Source organism: Galeopterus variegatus, unplaced genomic scaffold (genome assembly GCF_000696425.1).
Source record: "Galeopterus variegatus unplaced genomic scaffold, G_variegatus-3.0.2 Scaffold1151, whole genome shotgun sequence".
Classification (NCBI taxonomy): domain Eukaryota; kingdom Metazoa; phylum Chordata; class Mammalia; order Dermoptera; family Cynocephalidae; genus Galeopterus; species Galeopterus variegatus.
Genome location: NW_007727262.1, coordinates 370,785 through 394,304, shown reverse-complemented (window position 1 = coordinate 394,304; position 23,520 = coordinate 370,785). Strand labels below are relative to the sequence as shown.

General features: G+C 43.6%; 1 protein-coding gene across 1 annotated transcript in view; it reads left to right on the top strand.

Moving 5' to 3' along the window:
* The window catches only part of GABBR2 (gamma-aminobutyric acid (GABA) B receptor, 2), a 299,076-nt gene that overhangs the window by 33,081 nt on the left and 242,475 nt on the right, over positions 1-23,520 (top strand). Inside the window, exon 3 of the mRNA XM_008575182.1 lies at positions 4,545-4,715. Coding sequence (XP_008573404.1) covers positions 4,545-4,715 — 171 coding nt within the window. The remainder of the gene's footprint in view (positions 1-4,544; positions 4,716-23,520) is intronic.

Genomic DNA, 23,520 nt, shown 5'->3' with positions numbered 1-23,520 from the left:
AAAAAAAAAAGATGGAAAAGAGTAGATGCAAAGCTGAGTACCAATGTTAACCAAAAGAAATAGAAAGGAAGCATAAAAAATGAGTGAGATGACCAACAAGATGACAAATGCAAGACAAAGTATTTATTATAGCAATAAGCATACATATCTTAAAATCTATCCATATGCTCTTTTCAAGAAATATATTTAAAAATAATCTTAATATAATACAAATAAAAGAAGGATCACACTATGACAGGCAAATGCAAGCAAAAATAAAGTAAGGGTTGCAATATTAATATCAAACAAGATGTAGTATAAAACAAAAGCAATACAATAACAAGGAGGTTTACTTTACCTTGATAAATATTTCAATCTCCAATTCACTCAATGAATATGTATTAAGTGCCTGCTATTTGCACTAGGCAAGGGTATAATACATTGCTGAAAAGTAAAGATATAATTGTGACGAACATTGATGCTCAAAACATACTAAGCATATTAAGCATATAAAGCAAAAACTTGAAATATATGGAAAAATGGTCAGAGATGATACAAAAAAATTTAACAAACCTCTCAATCTTTGGTAAATCAAGTAAAGAAAAATATGAAGCATATGATAATAATATAATTAACTAATTTGATTATATCTATTATGCATAAGTAATCTAATAAAGAATTCTATAGCTTACAACTAGAGATTGCATCTTTTTTTCCAGCCATCATGGAACTTCTACAAAAGCTGATTGTATAATAGGCCACAAAGAAACTCTCAATAAATTCCAAGGGCAGATACTGTACATGCAAAATTCTCAAAATAATGTAATAAAACTAGAAGTAATAACAAAACCATAAATTAAGCTTAAAATTCTCTCTGAAATAAATTCTTGGTTAGGGATTAACTTGAAGCCTCAATCACAGTCTATTGAGAAATGAACTTGGTTGTATGAAACAAGGCAGGAGAGCTCGGAAAGCTTGAGTCTTCAAATTAGGTCCCTTATGCTAGCAGCCCTGGCGTTGTCAAAAGCAGGGTGACTGTGCTGGGGGAGGAAGGCCTGGGAGCACATAGGAGACAGGTGGGCAGCCATCAACAGGTTGGAGAGCACTGGCGGTAGTGTCCTTTAGACCTGGGTTCAAGTCCTGCTTATTGGCTATGGTTAATATCTTGATTTCACCCCATTTCTCAGCCTCAGTCTGGTATTCAAAACCAGGTGTCAATCTGTATCAGTGGTTCTCAACCATCACTCGGCATCATAATCTCCTAGAAAGTTTTAAAATAATACTGATGCTTGGGCTGTATGCCCAGAGATTCTGATTCAGTTGGTTTGGAGTGTGACTAAGTCATCAGTATTTTTTGAAATCTCCCTAAGTGATTCCAGTGTGCAGTCAGAGTAGAGAACCCCAGAGCTAGATGATTTCTCAGATTCTCCCCAGTTCTGAAGTTCAGCAGTGCTAGTAGCCACCTGAAGTCTTTGCCCATGGAAAAAAGTTTTAGGAGGCTAAAGCCAGAGAAACAGTGATGCAAAGCAATCTAATCAAATTGTGCATTATCTCAAATGGTGCAGAAAATGTCAGTGCCAGTTCATATTCTGCACCCAACATGATTTAGACCCAGGGCATATATTGTACTCCAAGCCCATTGTAAACACAATGGGCCATTTATTCACTGAACAGTAACCACCGTAATTACCTACAGGGCAAACATATGAGGTTGTTCATGCAACAATTAATTGTGGACCTGGAACTAATGGGACAGTAACAGTAAAGTATCAACCAGAGTGTGATTCAGAAATCACATCAGAAAACCAATATTTTCCAAATTATATTAGATAAGCATTTTGGGGAATGTGATGGCATACATATAATGTCCTAGGTCCTGAAACAGCTCCTCCCAGATTTTTCTAATAGCTCCTCCTTACACTGGTGAGTGCATGAGGCTTGCAGCATTGTTTTAATCTTGAGAGAAGAATCACGGACACTTGGAGGGGACTGGCGAAAGCTTCTGTTTCTTGCACCAACTATGGGACCTAAATGTCACCTGCAGGCAGATGTGTGAACCTTGTTTGGATTGTACGATCCTCTGTGAATCTGATGGAAGCCATGGATCCTTCTTTTCAGAAAAATGTGCATGCCTGTATGCACATACATGCTCACACAAACTTTTTCCTACAGTTTTTTTGGGGGTTCCCAGACACCTTGAAGTAGGTTGCAGTCCAGCCTCAACACGCCTCCAGAACCAGGGATCTCACTACTTCTGATGGCAGGTTTTCCATTGCTGGACAACTCTGAATGTGGCTGTTTTTCAATATGTCTAGCTGAAAGTTTCTTTCTGTAGATTTTACTGTTGGTCCTCTTCTACCCAGAATCTTTTTAACAGTCATTCTACCCTTGACTCTTACCAACCTTGGGGTGTCCATGTCTCTGTGGGGATCTTAGAAATTGGCTTCTATAGGTGCTCTCCAGCTCTAGGTAATGGCTGATGGACTGTTGTGTGACCAGCTCCAACAGATAGGACCTGTCGAGGCTGCTGAGTGGACACGGGAGGTCCAGGGATCCTAGGTAGTAGTGGTCTACCCTCCGAACCAGACCAGGGGAAAGGACAAACCTCTACGGCCCGCCTTCCCAAAGTCTTGGGGGGAAGTGCTTCTTTGGGTGACAGAAGCAGTAAAGTATCTTAAGCTGGGGCCTGAGGGTGCCAGGATGTTATTTCCTTGGATTCTGAAATTGGACTCTGGGATGTATCAAATCTAAAGCTGCTGCCGGACAAGGAAGGATTTGTGGGGAGAGCTGGTGACAGCAAAGATTGAACTTGCTTCAGCCATGCCCTCTCAGAATCCAAGATTTAAATGAAGCAAAAGAAGGAAGGAACTAGGAAGAGATACTCAACCTCCCTCACAATGAGATAAATGCAAATTAGAACTACAATAACATACCATTTTTTCACCATCACACTGCAAAGATCAAAAAGTTTGATAACCATCTTCTGAGGATGAGGCTGAGTGACAGGAGAGCAGAGATCAGAGGAAATGTTACGGAAGAGGTGACATTTCAGCTTGGCCTTGTAGGACAGATAATTAAAATCCAATTTAACAACTTACTGGCACTTAAAAGAAAAAGAAGAAATAATAAAGAGAAAGATGGACAGATTTAACCACAGGGTATAAATTAAAATACACACACACAATGTAAAGGCAAACAAACTGAGATCTTTGCAGCAACTATAATAAATAGCCGGAGTTTGAATGCTGTACATATAAAAAGTCTTCATGAAACTCAATAAATAAACAAACTAAAAAAATTAACAAAGGACATGAAAAAGCAGTTCCTAAAATAGATACCCACATGGAAAAACGTTCAACATTATATATAACCATGCATGCAATATGATTCAATTTTTTAGTGATAAACCATTATAAAATTAGATAGAAATGTATTAGCCCATTTCTGTTGCTTATAACAAGATACTCGGAACTGGGTGATTTATAAAGAAAATGAAATTTATCGCTTACAGTTTCTGAGGCTGGGAAGTCCAAAGTCCATCTGGTGGTGGCGACAGTGACCCAGGGGTCTCACATTGCAAGATGGTGGAAAAAGAGAGAGCAGAGAGAGAGAAAGACAGACTCTCTTCTCTCTTCTTTTAAAGCCCTCAGAACCACGCCCTTGACCATTTTTAATCCATTCACTACAGCATCGTCCTACAATATAATCATCTCTCCAAAGCTCCATCTTTCAATTACCATAATAGGATTTCCCACCCTCTTAACAGTCACAGTGGGGACCAAGTTTCTAATGCATAAAACTTGTGGGATACATTCAAGCTTCAGTGAGTTTTGGGGGGGACATAACTCAACCCACTACAAATGTTTTATTCCCTCTGTTGACAAGAATGTGGTGATATTGGCCCTCTAATTATACCAGGCCAATAGATGTGCAAATTGATAAAAATCTTTTTTGAAAATAAGTATTAAAGTCTTTATCTGGGAAATTTTATATCACAGACTCTATCCTACTGAAATATTCTGAAATATAGAAAAAATTGCTTTGCACAAAGATGCCTGCAGAATAATATGATAATAATGACAAACTAGAAACAAAGTAAATGCCCTCAAATTAGAGATGATTCAATAAATTACAGTATGTTCATATGCTGGAATATCATACAGCTATTAAAATGTTTACAAGGAGTTTTTAACAGGATGGTTAAATGCTTGTAGGATAACATTAAGTGGGGAAAAACAGTTCATTTGTTTATGCAGAGTGATCTCATTAACCTTTTTAAAAAGATTAAATCACTGCATAAAAAAAGGACTGGAAGGAAACAGATTACAAGATTACTGGTGGCTTGGAGGGATAGATCATTGGTTAATTTTTTTCCTTCTTTCTCCTTACTTTGCATTTTTTAATCTTCTCTTCAACTGTGATGTATTACTTTTACAATAAAAAGGCTTATCCGTGTCTTTGTGCCCCAAGTCAGAACAGAAAGTTTCTGTTCCCTTAGGAAAGATGCTGGGCTCACCTCTGGGTGGCTCACCGGTAACCAGTGCTGTCTCTTTTGTGTTTTTCAGCTTTCCTTTGCTGCAACCACGCCTGTCCTAGCAGATAAGAAAAAGTACCCTTACTTCTTTCGGACGGTGCCATCAGACAACGCGGTGAATCCCGCCATCCTGAAGCTGCTCAAGCACTACCGGTGGAAGCGCGTGGGCACCCTGACGCAGGACGTGCAGAGGTTCTCCGAGGTAGGCTCGCGGTGGCACCGGCTCGCTTCCTGCTGGCGCTGTCATGTCTCAGCGAGGAGCCATGTGGCTTCCTCGGGGGTGGCTAATAGCACGAGGCTCTTTGGCACGTGTTTATTAGTGGGGTCAAAGCTGTCTGACCATTGACAAAAAGAGCTGGTAGCTGAGAAATGTGTGTGGGGCACTGCTGAAAACCTTCATCCTAGATAGCTCGGGAGTGAAACCGTCCCTTTCATTGTTCCTTTCGGCTGCATTCGGTGGCTTATTCCCTTCATGCCCTGTGGACTGGTCCTTGTTACTAATGTTGTAAGGACCCTCTAGAATTATAACGTGCCGCCAAGAGAATTTCTCCTGTCAGGAGGAGCTGGCTTGGTCTGAAGATTCCAATGTCTGCTTGGATTGGGTGGGTTTTGTTGTTGTTGTTTTGTTTGTTTGTTATTTTGTTTCCTTTTTTTGTAATTAAAACATAATTGATTGTATATATCTGTGGGGTACAGCACTGAATATCAAATACCTGTGTACCATATGTGATGCTCAAATCAGGATAACTAGTATCTTCAACATTACAAAATGTAATCATTTTTTGTGGCCGGTTACCAATTTCTTGCTAACCCTCCTTCCCCTCCTCCTTTCCCACCTCTGATGGCCTCAGTTCTGTTCTCTCCATTTGAAAGATCAACGAATTATTGTCATTAGTGTATCTTTCTTTCTTATTTGCTTTTTTTTTTTTTTTTAGCTCCCACTTGTGACTGAGGACATGCACTATTTCTCTTTCTGTGCCTGGCTTAAATAAACTAAATAGTTTAACATAATTTTCTCTAAGGTCATCCATATTGCTGCAAATCTCAAATTTCATTCTTTTTTGTGGCAGAATAATATTCCATTGTGTATATACACCACAATTTCCTTATCCAGTCATCCAACGATGGACATTTAGGTAGGTTCCAACTCTTGGTTATTGTAAACAGAGCTGCAGTAAACATGGGAGTTCAGGTATCCCTTCAACGTGATGATTTCCATTCCTTTGGGTATACACCCAGCAGTGGGATTGCTGGATTATATGGCACTTCTATCTGTAGTTGTTTGAGGAACCTCCATACTGTTTTCCATAATGGCCACACTAATTTACAGTCCCACCAATGGTGTAGGAGAGCTCCCCTTTCTCTGCATCCTCATCAGAATTTGTTATTCTCTATCTTTTTGATAATGGCCAGTCTACCTAGGGTGAAATGAAATCTCAATCTGGTTTTGATTTGCATTTCCCTGATGCTTAGTGATGCTGAGCATTTTTTTTCATGTGTCTGTTGGCAATTTGTATATCTTTCTTTAAGAAATGACTATTCAGCTCCTTTACACATTTTTTAATTGGGTAACTTGTTTTTTTACTAAGTTGTTTGAGTTCCTTATATATCCTGGATATAAATCTCTTATTGGATGCATAGTTTGCCAATATTTTCTCCCATTCTGCAAGTTGTCTTTTTACTCTATTAATTGTTTCTTTTGCTATGCAGTAATGTTTTATTTTGATATAATCCCATTTGTTTATTTTTTTCTTTGGTTGCCTATGCTTTGAGGATCTTATTCATAAAGTCTTTGCCCAGTCCTACTTCCTGAAGTGTTTCCTCTGTGTTTTCTTTTGGGAGTTTTTATAGTTTCAGGTCTTATACTTAAATCTTTAATCCATTTTGAGTTGATTTTGGTATATGGGAGAGGTATGGGTCTAGTTTTATTCTTATTTTTATATACATATGGATGTCCAGTTTCCCAGCACCATTTGTTGAAGAGGCAATTTTTTACACAATGTATGTTATTGGTGCCTTTGTTGAAGATATGTTGGCTGTAAATATGTGGGTTGATTTCTGGATTCTGCATTCTGTTCCATTTGTCTGAGTATCTGTTTTTATGCCAATACCATGCTGTTTTGGTTACTATAGCTTTGTAATATAATTTGAAGTCAGGTATGTAATGCCTCTGCCTCTTTTTATGTTCCATATGAATGTTAGGATTTTTTTTTTCTATTTCTGTAAACAATGTCACTGGTATTCTGATAGCAATTGCTTTGAATCTGTAGATCACTTTGGGTAATATGGACATTTTCACAATATTAATTCTTCCAATCCAAGAGCATGGAATGTCTCTCCATCTTTTTGTGTCCTCTTCAATTTTTTTCAAGAGTGATTTGTAGTTCTCATTGTAGAGATCTTTCACCTTCTTGGTTAAATTGATTCCTAGGTATCTTATTTTTTTGGTGACTATTATAAATGGGCTTGTTTTCTTGATTTGTTTTTCTGCTAGTTTGTTGTTGGAGTATAAAAATGCTACTGATTTTTGTGTGTTGATTTTGTATCCTGCAACTTTGCTGAAATTGTTTATCAGTTCTAAGAGTTTTTACTGTAAAGTCTTTAGGTCTTTCTATACATAGAATCATGTCATCTGCAAACAGGGACAGTTTAAGTTCATTTTTTCCAAACTGGATGTGCTTTATTTCTTTATCTTGCCTGATTTCTCTGGCTAGTACTTCCAGTACTATGTTAAATAGGAGTGTTGAGAGTGGGCATCCTTGTCTTGTTCCTGTTCTTAAGGGAAAAGCTTTCAGCTTTTCCCTATTCAGGATAATATTGGTGATTGGTTTGTCATATATGGCTTTTATTGTGTTGAGATAATTTCCTTCTATACCTGATTTGCTGAAAGTCTTTACCATGAAGTGATGTTGAATTTTGTCAAATGCCTTTTCTGTATCTATTGAGATAATCATATGGTTTTTGTCCTTGGTTTTGTTGATGTGGTGTCATCACATTTATTGACTTGCATATGTTGAACCATCCTTGCATCCCTGGGATAAATCCCACTTGATCATGATGTATAATTTTTTTGGATGTGTTGCTGTATTATGTTTGCTAATATTTTGTTGAGGATTTTTGCATCTAAGTTCCTCAAAGATATCAGCCTGCAGTTTTCTTTTTTTGTTGTGTCTTTGTCTTGTTTTGGTATCAGGGTGATGCTGGCCTCATAGAATGAGCTTGGGAAAATGGCCTCTGTTTCAACTTTTTGAAATAGTTTTAAGAGAATTCATATTAATTCCTCTTTAAAAGTTTGGTAGAGGGCCGGCCCAGTGGCGCACTGGATAAGTGCGCCGCTTGGGAAGCGCGGCGGCGCTCCCGCCGAGGGTTCGGATCCCATGTGGAGACTGGTTCCCGCTCACTGGCTGAGCGCAGCGCGGGCGCAACACCGCGGGCTGTGATCCCATTACCAGTCAGTAAAAAAAGACAAAAAGGAAAAAAATAAAAAAGCCTTCCAGACGTGGGTTTTTATTCGTTGGGAGACTGCTGATTACTGCTTCAGTCTCACTGCTTGTTATTGGTCTTGGTTCAGTCTTCGTAGTTTGTATGTGTCCAGAAATTTATCCATTCCCTCCAGGTTTTCAAATGTGTTGGCATATAGTTTATAATAATCTCTAAAGATTTTTTTGTATTCCTGTGTTATCAGTTGCAATGTCTCCTTTTTCATTTCTGATTTTTGTTTTTTGGATCTTCTCTTTTTCTTTTTCAGTTAGCCTAGCTGATGGCTTATCTGTTTTGTTTATCTTCTCAAAAAAACAACTTTTTGTTTCATTGATCTTTTGTATCTTTCTTGGGTCTCTATTTCATTTAGTTCTGCTCCAATTTTAATTATTTATTTCCATCTACTAATTTGGGGATTGGATTGTTCTTGTTTTTCTAGTTCTTGAGGTTTAGTGTTAGGTCGTTTATTTGAAATCTTTCTATTCTTTTGATGTAAGCATTTATTACAATAAACTTCCCTCTTAGTACTGCTTTTGCAGTATCCCACAGGTTTTAGTATGATGTGTCTTTATTTTCATTAGTTTCAGGCAATTTTTTTGTTTCCTGTGTAATTTCTTCTTGGACCCATAGGTTGCTCAGAAGCATGTTGTTTAGTTTCCATGTGTTTGTATAGTTTCCAGAGTTTTGCTTATTATTAATTTTTAGTTTTAATCCAGTGTGGTCTGAAAAGATACTTGAAATGATTTCACTTTTTAAAAATTTATTTAGACTTGGTTTGTGGCCTAACATGTGGTCTGTCCTAGAGAATGTTCCATGTGCTGGTGAGAAGAATGTATATTCTGTAGTAGTTGGATGAAATGTTCTGTAGATATCCACCAAGTTCAATTGTTCTAAAGTGTAGTTTAAATCCTCTGTTTCTCTCTTGATTTGATGCCTACATGATCTGTCCAATGCTGACAGAGGGGCATTCAGCTCTCCAGCTGTTATCATATTGGGGTCTATCTCTTTCTTTAGGTCTAATACTATTCACTTTATATATCTGGATGCTCTGGTGTTGGGTGCATATATATTTGATTGTTATGTCTTCTTGCTATATAGATCCCTTTATCATTATATAATGGCCTTCTTTGTCTCTTTTTATAGTTTTTTGGTTTAAAGTCTATGTTATCCAATATAAACCAATATAAAAATAGCTACTCCTGCTCATTTTTAATTTCCATTTGTGTGATATATCTTTTTCCATCCCTTCACTACTAATCTGTGTGTGACTTTACAGGTGAGGTGAGTCTCTGTGTATAGCACATAGTTGGGTCTTCCTTTTTAATCCAATCGATCAGTCTATTTATTTTGACTAGGGAATTACATCCATTTATATTTAGGGTTGTGATTAAAAGGATTGTCTTACCCCTGACATTTAATTGCTTTTGGTATGATTGATTTAAATATCTTTTTTACGTTTCTTCCCCTTTAATTGTTTGTCTCTGGTGTTCATTGGTTTTTTGAGGTGGTATGGTATAGTTTCTTTCTCTTTCCCATTTGCATATCTGCTCTATCAGTGGTGTTTGTTCTTTCTCATGTGTTCATGGTAGTGAGTATTTTGTTTTGGATTCCAGATACAGGACTCTCTTGAGGATTTCTCATAGGGCTGGTTGTGTGGTGGTGAACTCCTGCAGTTTTTATTTGTCTGGAAAATACACTATTTCTCCTTCATTTCTGAAGGATAGCCTTGCTGAGTAGAGTATTCTTGGCTGGCAGGGTTTTATCTTTTATTACTTTGAATATATCAACCTATTCTTTTCTGGCTTGTAGAGTTTCTGTTGGGAAGTCTGATGTTAGTCTGATAGGGACTCCCTTATAGATGATTTGATGCTTTTCTCTTGCTGTTTTTAGGATTCTGTCTTGGTGTTTGAGTTTTGCCAGTTTGACTATAATGTGTCTTGGAGGGGACCTTTTTGAATTGAATCTGTGTGGGGATCTTTAAGCCTCCTGGATCTGAAGGTCCTTGTCTCTCCCTATACCCAGGAAGTTTTCCACTATTATTTCATTGAATATACTTTAAATGCCTTTTCTTTTCTTCTCCCCTTCCGGAAACCCATAATTCAGATACTTGTGCACTTAAGGATGTCTGCTAGCTTTCTTAGATTTTCTTCATTTTTTAAAATTCTTTTTTTTCTCTACCTGGGTTATTTCAAAAAGAGTGTCTTCAAGATCAGAAATTCTTTCTTCTGCTTGCTCTAGCCTGCTACTTATGCTCTCAGTTGTGTTTTTTATGTTGTTGAATGAATCTTTCAGTTCCAGGAGTTCTGCTACACTCTTTTTTAAGGTGTTAATCTCTTTATAAACTTCCTTTGAATAGGTGATCCTGGGTGGGGTTTCTTATTCCTCTCTCCTACAGGAAGAGGCTTCTCCTGGGTCCTGGCTTCCCCCAGTTGGGAGATGGGTTGGTGGTAGTTGGGAATTCTTCCTTAGCCTATTTGGGTATCCTGGGTTTCTGCACTCTCTGGGGATTCCATTTGTGTCTCTCCCCAGATCAAGGCAGTCAAGTGGGCTGCATATGTACCTTGCACCCCTAGGGATGCTATGACAGGGAACAGTGTAATTCTCCCAGTGTGTTGGGCCACTAGGTCATGGGTCTGCACTCGCCTCTTTCTACGGGCTCTGCTGTTGACCCTCCTTGTTTCACTGCAGTCCAGTAGTCATCAGGCCATCTGCATGACCGCAGCAGCTGCTTTGGCCACAGTGGTTGCTGCTGTGACAGCAGGCTGCCCTTGTGGTGGCAGTAGCAGCAGGTCTCCCTTCCGGTGATGGTGGCTATGGCAGTAGCTGTGCTGGAACACCTGTGCAGCAGCAGTGTCCTCAGCAGTGGCAGGCTACCCACATGACAGCATCCTATGCTCTTGCAGTCTGTTGGCAAGAGCTGCCCTCAGCTCCTGAAGGTCCCTGCATTCCTCCCATCTGTCAGCAGGGGTTGCGCTTGGCTCCTGAAGGTCCCCACGTTCCTGCCGTCTGTCAGCAGGAGATGCCCTCGGCTCCTCGTTTGTTTTTTAATATATGATGTTTGAAGCTTTTTAGTTTGTTTTGACAAAAAAAACCTATATATATATTTAGTAAAAAAGTAATTTAGTTGCTTGTCCCAATATCCCTGAATCCCACTTTCTGTTCCCAGTTAACCCCTACTTCCAGTTTGATGTTCGTCTGCCCAGAACTTTTCCAGTTGTATTTGTTTTAAACCCAAATGACTTCATACTCTATATTTTTCTTTTTTCTCTTTACAATATATCTTAGAGATCAAATGGATGTATCGTAACTTATTGAATTGGACCCCTATGGATATTTACAGCCTTTTGATATCACAACCATCACCTTTGCATCTAGGTATGCTTCTTGGCAATAGATTTTATAAGTGGAGTTACTGATTCATTTAAAATTTTGAGAGGAACTGACCTCCAAGAAGCCTGTTCCAATTTCTTGTCCCACCAATGGCATTTGAAAATTCCCATTTTCACACATCCTTACTAACAGTGGATATTAGCAAATTTTAAAAACATTTTCCCCACTCAGTTGGATGCAGAAGTGTCTCTTGTGTTTTTTCCCATTTGTTTTATATTTTTTATGTTTCTTTCTCTTCATGTGTGTGCACTTGGTATTTGGAGCTTCCAGAGGAAAAAAGACAACCCAGGTGTGTGTAGCAGCCCAAGAGAAACAAACTATTAGCTGTGTGGGGAATTTCTATGTGTGAGTCAGGTCCTCAGACACCAGCAGGAAAAGTGGGGGAGGACACACACCCTTCCACCAGCCTAAGAAGGGGGACAGGCTGGGCAGGGGTGGCAAGGGAGGTGGGGGCAGAGCAGGACTGGGCATCACTGGACTTGGTTTCCATTTCATCTCTGCATTGACCTTCCTGAGGCTTTTGCTCCCATCTCTCCCATAGAAAGGAGAGACCACCCCATGCATTGGCATTGTGACATTGGAAAAGTCACCTCACTTTTCCAAGGTTCCCCACCCCCCATGTAAAATGAGGACAATAACTCCTTGCATGCCTCCCTGCAGGGTTTTTACCAAATTTGAATGAGTAATGGATTTGAAAGAGCTTTGTAAACTGTACAGTCCATGCACAGAGAGGGATGTTTTTGGAGGTGCTTGAAAAGCAGAAGTGTTGGCCCTGTCGTCTATGGTATCCAAACAGGGCAAGCTTTTCCCAGGCAGCACTGCTCTTCATCTTCCCACCTCTCTGTTTCTCAGCCCCTAGGGAGAGGCACAAAGGGAACTTGACCTCCAGTGGGAGTGACTCACTGCCAAACCCTGAAGAGGCTTTTGCTGGAAGACTGCCCTTTATAGAGCAGCAATAAATGCTCTGAAATGAGTTCGAAACAGGTTGATGGTGGGGGATGGGGAGGTCCAGTCCATGCAGCAGTTTGGTGTGACCTGCTTTTTTCTAACAGCGTCTTTGGCTGTTAGAGTCTGAAGGGCCCCTAGAGACACCTCCCCCAACCTTCTCATTGTGTCGAAGAGGAAATTGAGACCAAGAGAGGGGAAGGGAGAAAGGTCAGGGTTTCAGAGCACCTGTGAAGTCATGAAAGATTGTTCATGGGAAAGTCAGGAATGAATCCTGGGGTCCCTTCCTGTCACTCCTTCTTTCCATCCATAACTTCCTGGAGTCACATAACTGCCTGTAGCCTCAGAGGTTTGAAATTCCCTCCGGGCTTGGTCTAAAGAGGACAAATTATCAGCCCTAACATTGATTGAGTGTTTTATAGATTTTCAAACACTCTCAAAACCAGCTGCCTTGTAGGAAATGGTGACGGTCCCCGTTTTTCAGATGAGGAAACTGAGGCTTGCAGACGGTGAGTGGCTTCTTGCCCTAGGGCACGTGCTGAGAAAGAGCCCAGCCCGGGCTGCAAGCCTGACCTTCCAGACTGTTGGCCAGTGTTTTCTCTACTGCATTGTCCTCCCTGGGGTCAAATATTGACATCTCCATCCCTGCATAGCTGTGTTAGGGCCCTCAGCCCGGGTTTCAGGGCATCTTTTCCTGAAGACAGGATGTTGCTTGGTGGTATTGCTGGCAAGGCCCCCTCCTGATTTAAATCTCTCAGCCCAGCTGACTCCTCTCTGTGCCCAAGGGCTTTGGCATCCCTCTCCCGAAGTCTGGGCTGCATCACTGGAGCGCAAGCCCTGGAAACTTGCCAGAGGCTAACAGCTTTTCATGAGTGCAAAGGAAACTGGATTCCTTTCATGAAACTGGTCGACGGCAGTGTGGAGCACTTCTGTTCCAGACTGGTGTGCTGGAACGAATGTCGAGTGAAAGCAATCCTGAAATTGATGGGGGCAGAGGACCTTCATCCCATGGAGCTTATTACTGTGGCATTAGGACTGTGGAAAGGGAAGAGGACATCCCACCTTGGGACCAGCTGCTCTTGTGAGCCCCCAGTCCCTGAGATTCAAGGCCAGTGCAGACTGTGGAAAGGGAAGAGGACTGAGGGCCATCCCACCTTGGGACCAGCTGCTCTTGTGAGCCCCCAGTCCCTGAGATTCAAGGCCAGTGCATGGTGACCCAGAGGCTGCTCAGGTCTTGGAGCAGATGTGCCGTGTGACCCCAGGCAGTTCACTGTGCCTTGCTGACTCTAGGATGTATCAGCTCTAGAGCTGCTGCTGGCACAACCAAGGATCCATGGAGAAAATCAGTGGCTGAAATGATTGAGCTAGCTTCAGCCATGCGCTCTCTGGATCAAAGATGCAAATGTGATGAAGAAGGAAGGACTTGGTACCAGAGTGCTGATCTCTGAGCCCAGCTTTGCTAAGCAGCAGCTGTGTGACCCCAGTTATTCACTTGACCTTGCAAAGATCTGGTTTTCCCTTGGATAAAATGAGGATATTTACCTTTACCTCACAGGCACTGGGAGATGAGAGCATTAGATGAGAAAACATATATGAAAGACCTCTGCGAATTAGGTGCTCATGAAGTGGCCATTCTCTACTCCAGTAATTCATGAGACACACTCTGGGAATGTGTATCCATTCACTCAAAAAATAATAATGTGGCTTACCACGTACTGCAGGCTGTGATGGGCCCTGTGCTGTGGAGGACCAGAGGCGAGTGTCCCTGGTTGCAGGGTTAGGAGGTGTCAGGCTCCCTGCACTGGGTTCCCCACCCAGGCTGCTCATTACATTCACTGGGGGAATTTTGTTTTTGTTTTTTAATACAAAATGAAATTTGAATTCCCTAAGTTTGATCTTTTCCTTTTTTTTTTTTTCCACTTTGAACAGCTTTGTTGAGATATAATTTACATACCTACAGTTCACCCACTGTTAGTGTACAGTTCAATTATTTTTAGTAAACTTACATGGTTGTGCAACCATCACCACAATCCAGTTTTAGAACACTCCCATTGCTCTAGAATCTCCCTTTTGTGCCCATTTATAGTCAGTCCCTCTCCCAGCCCCAGGTATAGATTTGCCTTTTCTGGAAATTTCATATAAGTGGCATTATGTAACAAGTAGTCTTTTTGTCTGGCTTCTCGCACCCAGCACAGTGTCTTTGAAGTTGATCCGTGTTGTGGCATCTGTCAGTAGTCTGTTTATACTACTGAGTCGTGTTCCCTGTATGGATAGAGCACATTTAGAATCATCTGGGGAGCTGTGAAAATCTTGATGCCCAGGTCACCCCCCAGAACAATTATACTGGGTGACCCTGGCCTTAGAGCCTTTACAAGCCCTCCAGGTGATTCCAACCTGTGGCCAGCGTTGAGAATTACTGAGCTGCCTAATTGGCTGAGTCAGGAGTCCAGGGTGAAACTGGTGCCCTCTTGTGGTGGGGGCCCTTGAGCTTGTAGTAACCTCTTCCTAGTGGCCTGACAACCCTCAGCAGCTCAGACTGTGGAGTGGGATGGAGAAGGTGGACAGAGGCTTTGACCCAGTGCTGGGGCTCTACCAAGTGGAAGACAACCGTGGAGGTGGTGATGAAGAGCTGAGGGTCCTGCTGAGAGGTGGTCCAGGGGTCGGGATGAAGAGGGATTGGCAGGCAGTGACCCCCCGGGCCTGGAGGAAGTGGACCTGGAAGTCTCTGTGAAGATTGAGGGTGTGCGGGTGAGGGGCTGGAGGGATGGGAGGCTGTGGTCAGAGCTAGAGCAGGGATGCAGGGACCGAGGGGCCAGGCCCTGGCTGTGTGCAAGTAACTAGAGTGGAGTGGAGGCACCGGTCACTGAGTTAGGGGCAAGGAAATGAGAGGCCAGAGTGCTAAGCAACGTCCATGTGGCACAGCAGGGACAGATGGGTGCGGGGCTCAGGGTGGACACGAAGGCAGCGAGCAGCGTTCCTCAGAGGATGAGCAGAGGCAACAGGGGTATGTGAGCCTCTCCCCCAGCTCCAGATCTTAGGAGCTACTAAACCGTCCTCACCAAGTTCTTCTTTTAGTTTTCAATTCTATGGTGCAACTAACCAGCTAAGAGCCCTTAGACAAATCACTCGCTCTAAGATAAGGGAGTTGAGCCAGTTTACCTCAAAGACCCTTCCTAGCTCAAGGTATTTTTGATTTTAGGATTAGACTATTTTTGATTCTTAGGGAGATCTGGCCATTGACCCTGGTCCTGCCACTCCCAGGGGCATGGCCATGGGAGTTACACAGCCTCTTTCTGCCTCAATTTTGTTTTGTTTTGTTTTTGACGACATCATCTTTTAGATGAATTTTAGGTTCACAGTAAAATTGGGAGGAAGGTACAGAGATTTCCCATTCGTCCCCTGCCCCCAGACATGCACAAGCCTCCCTCACGGTCCACATCCCCCACAGAGAGGTGCATTTGTTACAACTGATGAACCTCCGCGGACACATCACTATCGCCCGGAGTCCATAGTTCACATGAGGGCTCGCTCATGGTGTTGTGCATTGTGAGGGCTTGGACAAATGTTCGTGACATGTATCCACCATCATAATGTCATACATTTTCACTGCCCTAAAGATCCTCTATCTTTTTACTGTTCTCCATAGTTTTGTCTTTTCCATAATGATATATAGTTGGAATCACACAGTATGTAGACTTTTCAGATTGGCTTCTTTCACTTAGTTAATATGCATTTAACTTTCCTCCATGTCTTTTCATGGCTTGATAGCTCATGTCTTTTTAACACTGAATAATATTCCACTGTCTGGATGTACCGCAGTTTGTTTATCCATCACCTGCTGAAGGACATCTTCGTCGTGTCCAAGTTTTGGCGTTTATGAAAAGAGCTGCTGTAAACATCCTCATTCAGGTTTTTGTGTGGACATAAGATTTCAGCTCCTTTGGATAAATACCAAGGAGCACAATTGCTGGATCATATAGTAAGAATATTTGTAAGAAACCACCAAGCTGTCTTCCAGTTTGCATTCCCACCAGCAATGAATGGGAGGTCCTGTTCTTCCCCGTCCTCACCAGCATTGGGTGTTGTCAGTGTTCTGGAGTTTGGGCCATTCTAATAGGTATGTAGTGGTATCTCATTGTTCTTTTAATTCATGTTTCCCTGATGACATATGATGTGGAGCATATTTTCATGTGCTTATTTGTCATCTTATTCTTTCATTTTGAGTATAGGGATAATAATAGTACCTACCTCTTAGAGTTGTTGGGAGGACTAAGTGTGTTAGGAAACTCAAAGTGCTAAGAAAAGTGCCTGGTTCATCATAAGCACCATGCAAGGGGTATTTTTATTATCATCATCAGATTTTTTAGCCCATGGCTGGCCTCCATTCAGGAGACCTGCTGGGTTTCTGTGCCTGCCACAAGCAGTACTCAAAGTGCTAAGAAAAGTGCCTGGTTCATCATAAGCACCATGCAAGGGGTATTTTTATTATCATCATCTGATGTTTTAGCCCATGGCTGGCCTCCATTCAGGAGACCTGCTGGGTTTCTGTGCCTGCCACAAGCAGGCACTTTCCTCCCCTCCCCTCCCCTCCAAACAGGCTTCAAGACTCCCTACCTAGTGTCTGGTCCTCAGTGATCTCAAGGTTTCTGGGGCTGACCTTTCCATATCAGTGGCCTCCCTCAAATGGCCTGACCCACTGAGGTCTTTGATCTGCCCAAGACCAAAAGGTCGCCATCTGCAGAGCTTCTTCTTCAAAGCACCTGCCCTTTCAGGCCCTCCAGGTCCCTGCCTGGCCCTTTGAAACCTTCCCCACTTGCCAAGTTACCATCTGCCCCACCAAAGAGGTCTCTGCAAGCTGCTCTAAAGTTCCTGCTTACACTTCTGGAGTGGTAGCCTGGGAGACGTTCCTGCAGCAGATGGCAGGAAGACCCCATGCTTGCATCTAATCCAGGAGCCACCCTCATTAGTCTCATCAGCCCTTCTCTGCTAACCTGAGCAGGAATGAGCACCTGGGTGTGGCTCAAGAGACCCTTCATGGTTCTCTGAGGCCTCCTTCTCTGTCTCTCCTTCAGTCACTCCCCACTCTGCCCCTTGGGTCCAGCCACACCCCTGTGCTGGCTTCTCTCTCGGCAGAGCATCCTCCCCCACTGGCTGCCCCTTCCTCTGCAGCTGGACCAGGTGTTCCTCCTCTGTGCTCCTTTCCCCTTGGGTTTCTCCATGTACCAGTTCTTTGCACAATGTAGTATAAGCTGCTATCTGCTTCCTCGTCTCTCACCCGCTGCCACTGGACTCAAGAGCCCCTGTGGACGGCACTGTGGCTTATCTCTGTGTCCCTGCACCCTGCATGCTGCTTGNAAACTCAAAGTGCTAAGAAAAGTGCCTGGTTCATCATAAGCACCATGCAAGGGGTATTTTTATTATCATCATCAGATTTTTTAGCCCATGGCTGGCCTCCATTCAGGAGACCTGCTGGGTTTCTGTGCCTGCCACAAGCAGGCACTTTCCTCCCCTCCCCTCCCCTCCAAACAGGCTTCAAGACTCCCTACCTAGTGTCTGGTCCTCAGTGATCTCAAGGTTTCTGGGGCTGACCTTTCCATATCAGTGGCCTCCCTCAAATGGCCTGACCCACTGAGGTCTTTGATCTGCCCAAGACCAAAAGGTCGCCATCTGCAGAGCTTCTTCTTCAAAGCACCTGCCCTTTCAGGCCCTCCAGGTCCCTGCCTGGCCCTTTGAAACCTTCCCCACTTGCCAAGTTACCATCTGCCCCACCAAAGAGGTCTCTGCAAGCTGCTCTAAAGTTCCTGCTTACACTTCTGGAGTGGTAGCCTGGGAGACGTTCCTGCAGCAGATGGCAGGAAGACCCCATGCTTGCGTCTAATCCAGGAGCCACCCTCATTAGTCTCATCAGCCCTTCTCTGCTAACCTGAGCAGGAATGAGCACCTGGGTGTGGCTCAAGAGACCCTTCATGGTTCTCTGAGGCCTCCTTCTCTGTCTCTCCTTCAGTCACTCCCCACTCTGCCCCTTGGGTCCAGCCACACCCCTGTGCTGGCTTCTCTCTCGGCAGAGCATCCTCCCCCACTGGCTGCCCCTTCCTCTGCAGCTGGACCACGTGTGCCTCCTCTGTGCTCCTTTCCCCTTGGGTTTCTCCATGTACCAGTTCTTTGCACAGTGTAGTATAAGCTGCTATCTGCTTCCTCGTCTCTCACCCGCTGCCACTGGACTCGAGAGCCCCTGTGGACGGCACTGTGGCTTATCTCTGTGTCCCTGCACCCTGCATGCTGCTTGGTGTGTGCATTCAGTAAGGTTTCAGTAAATGAATCTCTAGCCATTAGGCCACATTCTTAGAGGCACACACAGTTATTTCCTTCCATTGCCCTGGGGTGGCGAGGTAGGGGTGGAAGGGGTACAGGGAAATCCCAGCCCTGGTGTCCCCTCCCCTGACTGCCTCCTGCTGAGTCACCAAGGTCATTGGGAAGAAGGAAGGAGCTGGCAAAGTCAGCAAGTGGGACTCACATAGAACTTGATGCAGGCCATGCCATCACTTCTTAACTAGAAGTGCTTTTTTCATGTGACTGTTTGCTGGTGGGAGTTCTTCTAGAGATCTCAGTGGAAAGTTTTAGGCCAGCCGTGGGAACAAGCAGTGATCAGGGAACTGCTGCCTGGTTGCTTCTGGATGACGTGGGTGTTGGGCACTGGGAATGCACACACTGTAGTGTGTGTCTGAATCTTTTTCCAGCTTTGTTGTCCTGAGGGGATCAGGTCATCCCACCTTCTAGTGTGTGGTTCTCAAAGTCTGAGCCCTGGACCACCGGCATCAGCAGCAGCACTGGGCTCCATCCAGAACTACTGAATCAGTCCTCCTGTGGTGGGCCCTGCAATCTGACTCTGATGCACGCTAGAGCTTGAGAACCACCATGTTGAAGGAATGGGCAGCCTTCAAGTGAGGCCACTGTACCCTAAGCCCACTTGATCTGAGAAAAGGCCAAGCAGGCGAGAAGGGCAGAGCCTGGCTGTAGGATCACCTGGGCTGCCCACGTTTCTGCAGATCTTTTATCATTAGGAAACAGAAGGGGACTCTGGATGGAGAAGATTCTAACTCTAATTGTACTAATGCTCCACCTCTTGTCCTAACTTTTATCTGAAGAACTTGCTAATGCATTTAGGAGACTTGGCTGCCTGCCCAAGCAAGCATCCTCTCCTTCTCTGTGCTCTTACCTTGTGCCCTGGGAGGGACTGGGGCTGTGGGTCAGCCAGCAGGGACAGCTCCTCATCTGTCCTGCCCACACCACGGTGGCGGTGTGCGGCAGCCTCTTTGGCATTGTGGGGGGGATAGGTCCGTTATTTCCCAGAGTGTGGTATGAATATGTGATGTGATTTTTGCACAATTTTAATAGTTCTGTGTTTATGTTATTATATACTAGAGGAAATAAAATTATGACCAGCCCATCAAAACTGCACTTCATGAAGGTTATTGCTTAGGATGGAACCCTTGTTTAAAAGGAGACAATGTGAAGGAAAATACTAAGTTGGTGTTTCTATAAGCAGTGCACAGACATGGTGAAATGGCCTCTGAGGGGTTCAGGAGTGACTGAAGTTTGGGGACCATTGGGATGAATGAAGACCACTTGGCCTTCTGTTCATTTAACTGGTGAGGGTGGGGTGAGGGATGGGGTGGCACTGGCATTAGGCTTTTCTTGAAGCCCTGATCTAAAGCAGATGCTCAGTGGAAGAGACTTTTTGACCAAGGTTGAGAATTAGGCCCACAGACCCTTGGCCTTCTGCGCAGGCTCCATGGGGGCAGACCCTGGGGTTCAAGCAACACTTGTCCCTTCATGTGAGTGCCCCCGGGGAAGTGCAGCCCACCAGCAGCTTCTCTGCCCTGCCCAGCCCTGCAGGGTGGGAAGACCCCACTTGAATTAGAACCGTTGCCGTCAGGGTCTCCGGTATCCACTGCTCCTGCCATGCTGGTGGCAGTGTGATGCACGTCTGGAGCACATCCAGGGTTTTTTGTCCAGGGGTGGCTGTGTGGCTGAGCCTGCTGACCTCAAGGCAGACCTACAAACTGGCCACCTGGGTCTGGACTGGAGCTCCTGCCCATGGGACAGACAGTGCCACACTCCTCTTCCCTCCACTTCAGAACAAGGAGGACACTCTGGCCCATCGTGGTGCAGAGAAAAGCCCTGGGGGCCTGGTGAACACTCCTCCCAAACCCTCCGCACCAGTTCCTCAGAGCAGAGTCCCTCTTCTCCCTGCACACACAAATGTGTACACACACACATACACACCCCAACTCTTAAAAGAAAGGGGCTTCCCATTCCCTGCTTAGAGAGGCTGGAGTGGTGGCTGGCTGCAAGTCTGTGGTGCTAGCAACAGGCTCCTGCAGGGCTTGGGGAGTGTCACACTGTCAGCTCAAGAGGGCGTGAGATAGTAGATAAATATGTCCTCCACCTGGGCTGCATGGATGCTGGAACACAGAAGTGAGCGAGTGAGTGCACCTTCTTTGAGACAACACACAGGAGATTCTGCAGGTCTCTGGGAGAGGCTGAGCTCCTGACAATTATGGTGACCTCAAAGCCCTTACCAGGGACACTTCCTGGTGCCTCCTGCCAGCCCTGGACCAGGTTCCCGGAGCACAACTCCAGCCCTATGAAGCAGCTGCCGCATCAGGACCTTTGGGGTAGGGAAATGTAATTATAACATCATCTACTGCCATTTATTGAGTACTTACTGTGTACCAAGTGATTACATTCAATCACTCAGCATGGTGCTGTCTCCATTTTATAGAGCAGACTTATTCAGGGAAGATTAAGTAATTGCCAATGTCTCTCAGCCAAGAGGTGGCAGGTGTAGATATGAACCCAGGTTTGTGCCTGCCCTTGTGGAGAGGAGGCTGGGGTCTGGGGCCAGTGTGTCCCGATCCCCTCACCGCACCCTGCCATATAAGTAAGGAGGGGAATATATAGACCGACCAACCAACCCATGTCTCAAGAGGGACCTGCTCACAGTCCCTTGGATTTTTCACCAGGGATACTGCATTTAAAGTTTGCACTATTTTCCCAGATCCCAAATCTTGGAGCGCAGCTCTGTCCCTCCACATCTGCTCCTATCACATCTCCCAGGATACTTTGTTTCAGCTGGGTTTCTTGGCTGATGGTGCAGCACATCATGTAGTGTGTAGGTTCCCCAGAGCTATTCTGGTACATTCTGGCTGTAATTTTTCCCCCAAGGCCCATCTGCCAGGCTTGGGAAGTGCCAGAGCCACAAGAGCAAAGAAGTGAGTTGGAAAGGTGTGTAGAACCTTCAGGAAACAGTCAAGAGACTGTCGGGGCTCAGTAGCTCCATGTATAGGGTGAGAAGTGGGAGAATGGGCTGGGAGGCACGAATGAGGGGACTTTACCTGCCAGCAGTAGGGAGCCATGGAAGGTTTTTAAATAGGGCCTGAGAGGGTAGCAGTCTTGAGGGCAGATTGGGATGAGCAGACCAGAGGCTGGGACACCAAATACGGAGCTGCCTCCTGTCCCATCCCAAATTCCTTGAAATGGCGAAAAATTTTTAAAGAAAAAGGTCCCTAACAGTTCTGGAAAACAAGAAGGCCATCAATGGACAGAATACTTGCAGAATTATTGGAATATAGGAAGGAAGGGAATGGATCGTAGGATAAATCCAAAAGAAAAATAATAAGATTATAGTTGCTTTCTTACGTAAATTATCAAATTCTCTTTGTTGTTACTTTTGGCTTTTTTATTTTAAAATATTAATTATTTTTTAAAACCTGTAATATTGATATGTACTCAATGCAGAAAACTTGGAAAACACAGAACAGCAAAAAGGAAAATTAAAAATCGGTCATAAGCAGCCCACGAAAAGTCATTGTTAATATCTAGGCTGGTGTCTTTACAGTTTTTTCAATGCATGTAAATGAACACAAATACAGGCTCTTGCTTCTTTAACTTAGCAATGCAGGGGGAATGTTTTCCCAGACCGGCAAATGTCCTCCACCACCGCGACTCATAATGACCACCTAGTGCTCATTGACTGGCCCTGGTGACCCCCACGAAGTGCCCCGACCTGTGCCATAGCCCCTCCCTGATGTATTTTGGGCTGTATTTTCCTCCAGTCTTATTTATCCCACAATCCATTCCCTTCTTTCCTATATTCCAATAATTCTGCAAATATTCTGTCCATCGATGGCCTTCTTGTTTTCCAGAACTGTTAGGGACCTTTTTCTTAAAAAATTCTTTGCCATTTCAAGGAATTTGGGATGGGACAGGAGGAAGCTCTGTGTTTGGTGTCACATCTCTATCCAATCTCTATTCAAAAAATCCTCCCCTACACATGTGCCATCGTGTACTCAGAAAGCCCTGAACATGCAGGGAGTTGCCAGTTTTTACTGATTATAACCAATAATATACTAAAGTCATACTTGAATTTTTGTGTGAACATGTCTGATTACTTTCCAAGGAGAAGTTCCTAGAAATAACATGTGCACATTTGTGAACCTTTGGTACACACTGCCAAGTTGTCCTCCAGGAAGATCATGCCACTTTCATAGCTGTAAGTGAGAGCCCTCCTTGCCAACAGTATGCATTATTCTTTTCTGATCTTAGCAATTGCTATTGTAAAGTGCATTTCTGTGATTACTATTGAAATTTAATTTTTTTTTTTTTTTTACTAAGAATCTTCCTGATTTCTGTTTCTGCTTTTGTAAATTGGCTGTTCATGCTGTTGGCACTTTTTCTTATTGGACTGTTCTTTTTCTTACCAACTTACAAGGGCTTTTTATAAGCTCCGTGTCACATTTGTTGACATATTTCCCTGTGTTTCATGTGACATTTAATTTTGTTTTTGATGTTATTTGATATGTTAAAATTTTTAAAGTTTTGTATAGTCAAATTTATCAAGACCATTTTTATTTTTTACCTTTAATGTTATGCTTGGCAAGCTTTTCTCATCCCAGGAATTTCTGTAGATACAAACCTATGTTTTCTTCTAGTACTTTTATTACTTCGTTTTTTAATTTATGTAGAATTTCAGTGTATGGTCTGAAATATCAAACCTTTCTTCTCCTGCCCCCATACTCACTCAATTATTCTTCCAGTATTTAATTAATATATCTTTTCCCAACTCATTTAAGATGCCTATGCTAAATTTCATATTTAGAAAATAATATACTATATTTTTAGGGCCGGCC